The sequence below is a fragment of the Lissotriton helveticus genome, chromosome 6, assembly GCF_964261635.1.
Source record: "Lissotriton helveticus chromosome 6, aLisHel1.1, whole genome shotgun sequence".
NCBI classification, from domain to species: domain Eukaryota; kingdom Metazoa; phylum Chordata; class Amphibia; order Caudata; family Salamandridae; genus Lissotriton; species Lissotriton helveticus.
In genome coordinates, this window is record NC_136067.1 from 199,139,523 (window position 1) to 199,151,570 (window position 12,048).

Genomic DNA, 12,048 nt, shown 5'->3' on the forward strand with positions numbered 1-12,048 from the left:
GTGATGTAAACGTAACAGAGTATATCATAAATGGGGCGGAAACATGGAGGGGGCTACCTAAGGAGCCGGGACCTCTAACCTAATGGTGCGCGCAAACTGACAATGACGTGTTACTAGGAGAAGCTGGGGGCTATGAACTCTGTGCTAGGAGCAGAGACTGAAGTCTGGAGAGTCAGGGCGACATGTACCTAAACCCTATCTAGTATCTAATGTTTAGAGGACATGTTGATATAAACTAAAAGTCAGGAGGGGAAAGGCTAACAGACTCTAAGACTGGAGCATGCATTATTCTACATGTAGTGCGTTGAAGAATATTAAATGACCATTAAATGCAGTATTTCTCTTACATGGAGACGTAAAGGCTAGACAATGACGGAAACTATTGATGCGATTCAGTAGCTTAGGAATGCAGAGAAGGAGGGCTGGACTGATAACTAGAATCATAACATACTCTTGGCAGACTCGTAGGCAGAGCCAGGCCGAGCCGGGCACTGCGAGGCAGGAAGTAAGTGAAGGGTCAGGGATACAGGTGGGGGCTGTATCGCTCCTCAGCGAGGGTTCAGGAGACAGAAGCTGAATCTGGTGTCCGGGCCCATTTGAGGCCTAGAAACGGGGACTTTTCAATGAAATAACGTGCACACTGAGAAACGTGGCAACGCAACTTTACATAGGCCTAATACTCGTAGCTTTCACGAGAACTGGAAACTGGCATACTAGAGATGGACACAACTGTAATTGCGTCTTTAATCGAACATGGGGAATACATATGCATATTAATCATGCACACATAACATAAGATGGAGGACACGTAGGGACACAGAACATGGCAAAATTTACTTTTCCACAATTGTTAGAACCAAGCAGAAAGTAAAACATTTTTTTGGGTGGCCAGGAATGGACATTTACATTGAACATTGAACACTTTGTGAGGAACTGCGTTACTTGTGCAAACGCTGACATAACTTTGGTTACTCTTAAGCCTAATTTAGGTGTGCATGTAATCCCTGATGATCCTTGGCACACCATTTCCATGGACATTATGGGACCTGTTGGTCCAAATTCAAAATATATTTTGGCATCTATTGATGTATTTTCTAAATGGCCTGTGGTCAAAATTGTTGATAAAGTAGATACTGACAATATTTTGGTTTTCTTGGATGAGATTTTTACTGAGGAAGGGTTACCAGTACGACTGATCACTGACAACGGAGTACAGTTCTTGTCCAACAAAGCCAAAGCATATTTTAAGAGCGTTGGCGTAGTTCATGCCACCACCTCTTTGTATAACCCCAGCGGGAATGGTGTTATCGAGCGCATCAATAGGGTTCTCAAGAGTGCAGTCCAAATTGGAGGAGTTGACAATGAGAAGTGGGAATTACAAATTTTCAAAACTGTCTGGATGTATAGGACTTCGACTAATGTTATGACTGGGTTTCTCCTTTTGAGACTATGAGAGGTGGAGTACCCAGAACTAAATGTAATCCTGTGTGGTTAGCTCCTTCTACCTTATCTAATATTGATCTCATGAAGGTCAAGGAGAATCTGATTCAGAATAATGCCATTAGTAAAGAAAGATATGATAAGAAGAAGGGGTCAGCTCATGATCCTTTTGTAAAAGTTGGCATGCTAGTCAAAGTGAAGAAACCTTGGAAAGTGAAAAACGGCGAAAGCCAATTCATGGGTCCATTTGAGATTGTAGAAGTTCTCAAGAATTCTGTCAGACTTGACAATAACAAAGTATGGAACTTAAGCAGAATTGCTGTTCTTTGGGGCGATAATAAGTCTATTTTAAGTGTGGAAAAGAGTCAAGACTTAGTGATGGTCTAGATGATGGTGATTCTGTTGCAAGTTCTGATCATCCTGTTGAATGTCCCATTGTCAGACCTGATAATAAAACTGTTTCTGAGAGTATTAGTAACAATGGTGAATTTGGCAAACGTCTTAGGAAAAGACCTAATTGGATGTCTGATTTTGTTGCTTCCATCATGAACAAATGTGTTAAATAGATTACAGTTTTTATTGTTTAGTAAAGGGGGAAGATGTGTTACATATATGTCACGTACGATTTCCTCGTGCTTGCATGCACAAGCTCTTGTTGTGTGTTGAGTCTTGATTCCTGGCACTATCAGTATGTTCCACAATAGAACATATGATCGGACCTGGAATCAAGACCGACAGTTGTGCGGAGCCAGCCGGAGCCTCCAGTCCTGTAGCCGGTGATGCTTCATTTCTTTATGGATTAAACTTCTTAAAATCATCATTTGAGTCTTCATTTCAACTCAACACTCAGACAACACTATTCTCAACAACACCTCTAATCACACCGGATCCAGACAACTTTGCCTACCCCGGTATACCTATTTACAGACCAACACCCTCGATCCAGGTCTTGTTCCCTTCTCACTCCTACCCTCTTTTGCTATCCCTCTTTCTAACTTACACTTTCCTCTCCACTCTACTCTCCTCTCACATGGGAAGTGCATCACCACCAAATCATGGAAGCTAGCCATGGCAGCTATATTTAATCAATGAATTTTGCAGATTTGTTCTTCAAGGCCACACATTATAATGAATTTTATCAACGCTGTCCTTTTGATTTCTCGTATCTGTTTTTTGTATTACTGGAATGTGAAAATGCTCAATAAACTGACAAATGAAAATAAGAAAAACAACAGTTAATGTTTGACCAGGACCTAGGTGCGATTTCAGACCTACCATGATCGATTGCTGGTCTGGCGCACCAAGGGCAGTATCAGTGCTTATTTTGAGCTGGTGGTAGTAGGTGAGACCCATCTGCACTCATTTCTTGGGAAAAGCACTGATATTTTCTAATAAGACTTTGACTGAAAGCAAGAAAAGGAAAAACATGCAAAAGGGAAAGAAGGAGGAAAATAAAGAGTGAAATATTTTTCCAAAGAAGGAATTATGAACCCAAAAAGTAAGAAAAGGGGTCTTGGAGTGTTTGGTGGTAGATTAAAGAGACATGAGGAGAAACCAAGACTTGGCAACCTTGGTATTCAGCATGCTGACATTCAATAGCACTGACCACAGACTTCTGAACAAAACTGTGTGCCCTGGAACAATTTGTTTTACAAATTAAGCACAAGGTAGGCTTTATCAAAGTGTTTACCTTTTGACTTAGGAGACGATTTATTAAGATTTGACTCAACACATAGCAGCATCCAATGTTGCTCCACTGTGTTACATAGGTGGGAGAGCACAGAACAGCACCAAATCTTCTTAGATACTGCAATATTTTTCTCTCCCTCTATGCTGGCGCACTTTTCGGTGCCTTACGGCACATACATTCCCTAGCACTACAGTGCAGATATTCCTGATCCCGGTCACTTTTCCAGGCATTTCACCACAAAAATTTACAACGAGACTAGAACAGAGGGCACATTTTAGATAGGGGAGTGTTGCTTAGTTGAGATTGAACACCGATGGGGTGATCCAGGGCCAGGAGAGGCTGTCATGGGTGGGGGAGTACATGCAGTTTTCCTGTTATTGAGGACGGCAGATGAGGGCCATGCTTCAAAAATTCAAGCAGCACAGCTTGGCTGGTCCTGGGTCTAGAGTTTCTGTGCTTATCATTACCACATCTGATGAGTGATGGAAGGAAAGACTTTCATAATAGCATCCAAACAAATCACAACATTTTACTTGGTGATGACTAAAAGATAAATGTTCAGTGATTTTGCGATATAGTTTTATCAGTAAAACATGATAGTCTGTAAATCCAGTGCGCTGACACACGATGCATTAGTTATAATATAATATCGACTTCCTCATGTCCACTGCAGATATGCGGGTTAATACAATTGTGTTCTAAAAAGTGGTAGTGGTTCTAAACAGTCTGGGAACCACTGACCTGGAGAGTTAACCCACACCGCCCAGGGTACAGCTCTGAGTCACTCTTACTGAAGGCCTTAGAGGATTTGTCTGCTCCTTTCTGAAGGGGAAGAATGATGAGGTGAAAGGAAGGATGGTGCTTTAAATCTTCAAGATAGTTTTATATGATGTAGCAGTGAAAGTTTGATTTGTCATTAAGGTAAGTGAGAAATACAAAGTTATGAGTGTGTGCCGTGTTTACATGTACATGGTGTCTAACGATTGATTATATACATATTTTTGAATTGCTATTCTTCTTTGAATATTTTTACTCTGTCCACAAAGTGGTTGATAAGATGTCATGTGGAACTATTGAACAAGAAATAATTGCATTGTAAATTAATTGTGCTACAGGACTTTAGTAGCTATCCTCATTAGAAAGACTGGTTTCTTGTACTTGTCCAGTTGATGGAACAAATTCGTCCTGTTAAATATTCTGAATTGTTTTTACATGAAATACAACAAAGGAATAAAAATTACATTTGTATTTGTCTTTTTACTTAGACATGGAATGAAGACGCTGCAGGCATTTCAGAATTTTGGATTCGAAAATGCAATTTTAACCACAGTCCTGCCTCACAAAGGACAATTAATGGTATTGCTAAACATTGTTAAATATTAATTCACTATTAGAAACACATACCTTCTGTCTGAGCTGCATTTCAACATCTATTCTGTCTGTTGTCCATTTTTATCAGTACCTCAAGTCTGCATCTCAACGGGAAACGGCCTTTACAACGAAGCCGTTTCCCTGAAATCTTTAACCACGCATGCAGTACAACGCATGCGTGGTTACCACTAATGCCTTTACCACGCATACCTTTACTACGATGTTTGTAGTAAAGGCATATGTGGTAAAGGTAAAAAGAAAAAAAGGGGGGCTTGGGGGGGTCTCCCCCCCAAATAAAACAACTCACCACAAGTCACGTCGGTTTTAGCGTCGTTTGAGAGAAATCGGAAAAAAATGCAGTTTTCTCTTAACGACGTATGACGTCACCACACAATTATTCGAGGAAAAGTTTATCCGTGGTAAACGAATTCCGTTGTAACGCATGCGTGGTAAAGGCATGCGTTGCAACGGAATTCGTTGTATCATCATATATTCCATCTCAACTTCTAAGCTAATAGTGTCGTGGAAGGGAAACAGGAGTTAGGTAGAATGACCCCCTGTTTAAATTGCCATTTTTTATAAAACTTTTTGGAGGGACTATCCAATCTGTTGCCTACGCCCTTAAGCAGGAAAAGACATGACGATAAAAACCACCAAATAAATAAATACATACATAGATAATAAAGTATTAAGTTATGGGGATGCCTGCTGCCAGGCCCTGCTGCCAACCTCCCATTGTGCTCAGGATTTGGCTTTACATTTGGCAATAAAATATATTACTTTTCGTTTAAAAAACTAAAAAACTAGAAATTCTCAGAAGAAAAATAAAGGTTAAAGTGACATTGAAGTTAGGTAAAAGTTTCAGTGTCAAAGTAAAGTTTTTAATGAAAAAACACTGTAATTCACCAGTTATAGTTATCCCTAGTAACTCTACCTTGTGCCCTAAGGTAACTATATCTTCCACCCTTGCCATGCACTGCTAATTACCTCCTATAATACATCACACATGACATGTCCTATGACATAATTGATAATATCGCTGCATCATCTAAAATGACATCCTTCATGATAAGACATGGGGGGGGGAGCGAGTTATGGTTACCTTAGGCCAAAAGTTATTGTTACTAGAGAGAACTATAACTGTTAAGTTTGTACTGAAATTTTCACCTAACTATAATGTCATTTTAACCTTTGGAATCACTTGCATATCCACTCACAACCCCACACTACATACTCACTAACCCGTACATCCACTCACATAGACACTCACTCTCCAAAACAGCCACTCACACAGTCAATAAGTTAACCACACACTCACTCAAATAGCCACTCTGTCACCCATAAAGCAACTCACAGTCATTCACCTACACAGCCACTCACACAGCTACTTAGTCACTGATACAGCCATTCACATATCCTCTCATAGTGTTTTGCACACTACTGTCATTGGGCTATACTTTGGCTATATTTGGGTGATAGTTTGGCTCTTACTTCTCTGGTGGCCATCTTGGGAGACTTATTTGTTATGAAGCTCCCTTATTTCCCCATTTAGTGAACTGAGAAAACGCTTTCAGTTTATCACTTTGATTCCATCAAGATGGGGTTAAGATGTGCCACACTTTTGGCATACATTCAGAACGTTAGCAAACTTGCTCATTATAGAACTGGAGTAAAGCTGCTGATCATCAGGGCATTAACTGGCAGTCTGCTGCTAGTGTTGAAAGTGCATGCTCCAGTCTGCATGTCAGAATGTTTCAATGAAATGGAAGAGAAGATACATGAGAACTCACTTAAAATATGTCCTAATTTTACTTCTACAACATTAACCGTAACTTTTATGACAAAATGAATCACCTCAATTTGTTCTTTTCAAAATTAAATGTTTGAATTTTTACCAGTTTGATTCAATCAATATGGCTTCAGGTGTGCCATAGGTTTGTCATGAGTAAGACTGTTAGCTCTCTAATTGTTTTTCAGAATACTCTGGGAGGCTGCAGTGGAACATAAGGAAATCAACTGACAAGCTGCTCCTTTTGGAAGTATATGTCTTACTGAGAATGTCAGACTTAATTCTCATATGACTGAGAAAGATAGTGTGAATTTACAGAAAATATGCTCTAATGTTATATTCTGAAGCACCTTTCATAATCTCTATTAGACAGTCATGAGAAAACAGTTTTCTCTCAAAAATGATTCATGAAATCATAGCAGAAGGCTTTTTTACAGGACAAAATCAAATTAGAACACTCTACAATTCCTAAAATCAGTATGGTACGATCAACAAATGATTTATATTGTAAATAAAATTCTTTATCAGTAGCAGCGGGCAGTAAACTCCGCTTCACCGGCGGAGTTTATGGAGTTTTTGTCACTCTGCACTCCGCTTGGAGGGCGGAGTTTGGCAGAAACTCCACCTACACAGCGTAGCAGAGTTTACCGGCACCCAACACTACTGTTAATCATAGATTTAAGTAACATGTAAGAATGCGTTGTAGGTCTGCACCTCCAGCTGCACTGAGCATGTACCATGGGAAAGTCTTTCGCCAGTATGCCCGGTAATAGTGTTGAACCTTAGGGCTTTGAGAGACGTGTGAGCGTAGTATAGAGGGATCCCATCCATCTGCATGTGTTATATTACGCTGCACATAATGATGCACATCACTGCGGTGAGCCAGTGCACCTGATCCTGAACATGATACGCCCCGGATGGGGAGCATGGACTCACCCCGTTTGATATGAGAAAAACAAATTGGTATGCAGTGAGGAGGTGACTGATTTCCCTCACCAGTTATCTGTCACATTCGAGATGGGATAAACAACCCGCCAAACTCTAAACCAGGCCCTTAATTCTTAGCACAGGCACTTGTCTAGGACTTACTACCACATGGTGAAAAAGCCTGTCCATCCGTGACATTTTCTCCCACTCGTTATAGCGTGATGGTAGTAGGCAGCATTGGAAATGACATTGGAGAGCACTGGCAGGGGCAATGGATGGTGCAAACAACAGTGGCCTCCCCTGAAATATCTTAGGCTGTGGCACTTGTTATTTCACAAATCAAGCACTATATTGAATGTGCAGTGTTGGACCTGTCCCTCTCTGCAGGTACACTCCCAAACCTTTTACCTTCACCCCTCCAGTGTTGGTGAATATGTTTGTGCTGGTTTAAGTACTGGTAACCAGGGATAAAGTGTTTGTGCTTTCCCCCTAAAACATGCCTGATGGGCACTTGTAAGTCCCTAGTATATGATACTACATGTACCCAGATGGTGGGGTTGATGTTATGTATGATAATAAAATATCACTGTAAGTTAACCCCCCCCACACACAAATTCACTGAAAGACCAAAAGTTAAAGTGACTTTACAATTAGGTTTATAAAACATGTCCCCGTCATGCAATTGCAGCCTGTACTGCAGTTTTAAACTGCCTTTTTGACCTTGCAAAATAAACCCTTTGGCAGGCCTAAACTGTCTATTTTAATACACAGAAGTATCACCTAAGGTAGGCCCTAAAGGCTCATAGGGCATGTGGCATTGTATTTGAAAAGTAGGACATGTGGATTTAAGTTTTACGTGTCCTGGTAGTAAAAAACTCCTTAATTCGCTTCTCACTACTGTAAGCCCTATCTCTCCTATTGAACAAAATCGGGTTACCGTATTACATTTAACAAGTGCTAACCTTTTATTGGGAGCTGGTAGAAATTTCATGTTTGGACTCAAATGTCCTACACCATGATTTATGGGTCCAAAAAGAATCTTGGACATATTACCAACAAGCAGTGATAATTATCGCTAAATAGGCTTAGCAACGATTTTTTTATCGCTGCCTATCACTGGATATGTTAGCGGAGAAAACATGCTATTAGCAACGTTTTTCTCCAATGAGCTAAAATATCCAGCGATAGCGGCAAAATGCATGAATATCACTGAGAATAAAGCGATATTCATGCATTAGCGACGAAATGCTCTTAGCCATGTTATCCACCTCCAATTGGATAACATGGCTAAGAACTGGTCTGAGCATGCGTAGGTTTTTGGCGATAGCGGGAATATTTCCATCGCTACGCCTGCCTTGCTAATAGGCAATAGCGACATTAGCGACTGCTTTGAGTCGCTAACAGGTTGGGTACGTCCACTTTGCATGTCATTTGCGATAAATATCGCTAACATGCAAAGCGGGCCCCAAACTGCTCGCTATCGCATAAAAGCTGTCGCTAACATCAGTTAGCGACAGCTTGCTAATAGAGCGATAGAATTATCGCCGCTTAGCTTCCGAAAACGGCCGCTAAACCGGCGATAATTGCCTATCGCCACCCTTGGTAATATGCCCCTCTGTCTTTTCTCCATTACATTGCAGGGATCCCCATCTCAAAATTGCCGGATTTATGAATTCTAATCGTGTTGGGGTATTTTTGACATGTGACTTAAAATGAAGTTAACTTCTGAGCCAACTTTGAAAGAAGCTAGGTTATAAACCAATTAAAGAGCTAACAACCTTTTACAGATCTAAGGGGTACATGCATCAAGCAAATTTGTGATCGCAAACAAGGCGATTTGCAAAAATCAGCAATTTGTGATCACAAAATGGTCGCTTTCAACGCATGACAGGTTTTTAAAGTCGCAATTAAGGTAATTGCAAATTTTTGCGATTACCTAAATTGCGAATGCAAATAGGGATTCGCAATTTACGATTCCCTAATGCACATGCAGGAAACATTTCCTAAATGCGAACTGTGCATTTAGGAAATGCTAATTACCATCAAATTCAAGTAGATAGTAGCAATGCCCACACACTTTGAAAAATGAACACAAATGCATTTTTCAAAGTGCCATGTGCCGCAGACACACCTATAGGGGCATGTGTGTGTCTTATATGTACACCTTTTTTTTTAGGGTCGCCTCATGTGGGCCAATTTGGTAATCTCAATTTAGGCGATGCAAGACCATTCTCATATATGGGCCTTGAGGACTATAGGAAAGAAGGAACTTACAATTGTAAATAGCGATTCCCTAGTTGCGTTTGCGATTTTTAAGGAATCACAATTAGAGTCTCGCTATTGGTACTCTTTATTGTTGCATTGCATTTTACGATTACTGGTAATTGCAAAATTAAACTTTGATGCATGTGGGTAGCACTAATAATGAGAAAACAAATCTGCATTCTTTCAATACAGAATCAAATTGAGACTCACTAAGCAGTTTCTTCAGTATCATGTTATTTAAACAAGAAGTGGGAATTGAATGTTGGATAATCAACCGAGAATATAGATTCTATCCAAAAAGATTAGATATTGTTCCCTTTTTGATAGCTTCCTCATAGCAGGGCAAATGGTTTAATAGCTTACTGCCCTGTCCCTGTGATGGTATCATCAAACAATCGCTTGTCCCCTTTTCATTCTTCAGTGGGTTTTACACCCAACCCAGAATACTCTTCTTATGGCTTATTATGAACACAATTGGTGTCAATTCTTATAGTACCTGTTTGATATGTATTTTATGCCTAGAGTCAGAATTGCATATCCGTGCCATTACAAGCTTTGTTCATGGAGCTTTAAAAATCAGGAAATCTAAGAGCTAAAAAGCATGTCAGCTATTGTAAAGTTGGTCTTTTCTATGTAATTTTAATCACTGCTTGAATTTTGTATATAGTATTCTTGAGCATCAACAACAATTGCCTGAATACCCCATTTAAATATTTTGGCCCAGATGTACAAAGGTTTTTTGCGGGTGCTAATGGGTTTTAGACCCGTTTGCATCCGTTAAAAAACCTGTGGCCCATGCACTGATCCTATTTTACAAGTTGCCAATCCATTTGCGACTCGTAAAATAGGATTAGTGGCTCGCTATTAGGGAGGGGCATTCCAAGGGCGTCCCTTCCTAATAGCGACTCCTTTAGCTATGTAAGAAAGTTTTGAGACTGCAAGTGTGGTTGTGAAACACTCCCAGTTTACCACCCTTCTCAAAAGGGGGGTAAAGCACTTGCAAACGTGAAAGGGGCCACCAGGGGACCCCTTCCCCTTCGTGAATGCATGAGCAAATATTTTTTAAGGGCAGGCAGTGGTCACAGGGTCCACTGCCTGTCCTTAAAAAATGGAACTGAAAAGTTTAATTTTTGTTTTTGAAATGCATCCCATGTTCCTTTGGGAAAATGGGCTGCATTAAAAAAAAAGACTTCTTTCTTGAAAGCAGTCCAAGTCATGGTGGTCTGCGAACCCCAGCAGGCCACCATCCCTGAGAGTGCCAGCCATTCCCATTGGGGCCGTAAATTGCAACAGCCCCATTAATATGCATGAGCCATGCTATTTGTGACCTCGTTGGATATCGCAAACAATGTCACAGACAATGCTTAATATCGCAATGAGTCTCAAATTGCGAGTCACATATGCGATGCGAATTGCAACTCGCTAATTGGCTGGTCATACAATAGGCGCTTTATATTTTAATGTTATGGAGTTGTATTGTGAATTTTTTTAATTGTTTTTATCACTAATGTATTTGTATGTATGGCACGTTCTTATCTTTAATCGCATTGGGCTGAATAAAGTTATACTGACTGACTGACACAAATACATTGTAATTTAAGTTCCTCTTTAATGGTAAAGTCAGATTTTAAGACACAATTCTGAAAAAAATCAATTTTAGAAAGTTGGCATTTTTTGCCCTAACCATTTGGTGCCTGCTGCCAGTGTCCTGGGTCACATGACTGTGAATGGCTATGCTGTTGGGGTTTGTGTATTTCTACCAGACAAAGAGGATTAGATGCAGGCAAGATGGGCCATCATTCCTGGATGGCTGGGGGTGGAGATTTCCCCTACCCGACTTACACTACAAACAGCTTGTCTCTAACACACACAACAGAATCTGACTCAAGCCTTTGGTCACACCAGATGTCTTGGATCCTTCGCAGGGAAAAATAAGTACCTTCCAGAACCAGATGTTGAGCCAGTCCACGAAGTCCCACAACTTCAAAGGCTGAACCTGGTATGAACATTGGACCCTCAGAACAGCCCTGAAGTATACTCCTAGACCTGTGGAAGGCTTCAGGAGGACTCCTTGTACCGCCAGAAGACTGCCCTGCTGCTATCAGAGGACTGCTCTGCTGCTTGATGGACAACTGGGCCATCTCCTTGTACCCATGACCATGAGAAGTGACTCATCTGGTTACTTTGCTGGCCTCCTATGTAAGTTACAGGGACATAGCCGGATTCAGAGACCTTGATCTCAGCATCTGGAATGAATACTAAACCCCCAAGTGCTGCATACCAGGTCCTGGTCTCTTAGAAATTGGGTTAGAGATGCTGGTCCTGCCTAAATCAAAAATGTGGGAGTTGGAAAATCTTTTGCCAAAAAGAGCCCTTGGAGTCAACAGAAGACCAGGACCTAGGGGCCAGCTAATAAAACGAAGATGCATTGCTGGTTGGTCTCACTTTGCAGTAGCTCCCTATACGTTTTTCACACCAGAAATCCTATCCGCTGGACCTCTTGGTGAAGGTATCCAGCCCCAGAAATCTGTCGTCTTACAGCCTACAGCTTCATCGCGCTGGAAAT

The 12,048-nt window shown here is 40.8% G+C and overlaps 1 protein-coding gene across 1 annotated transcript in view; it reads left to right on the forward strand.

Annotated features, from left to right (window-relative positions):
• The window catches only part of LOC144761287 (cysteine-rich venom protein pseudechetoxin-like), a 480,203-nt gene that overhangs the window by 129,495 nt on the left and 338,660 nt on the right, over positions 1 to 12,048 (forward strand). The window contains exon 3 of the mRNA XM_078646739.1: positions 4,396 to 4,486. Within this exon, the coding sequence (XP_078502865.1) occupies positions 4,396 to 4,486 (91 nt within the window). The remainder of the gene's footprint in view (positions 1 to 4,395; positions 4,487 to 12,048) is intronic.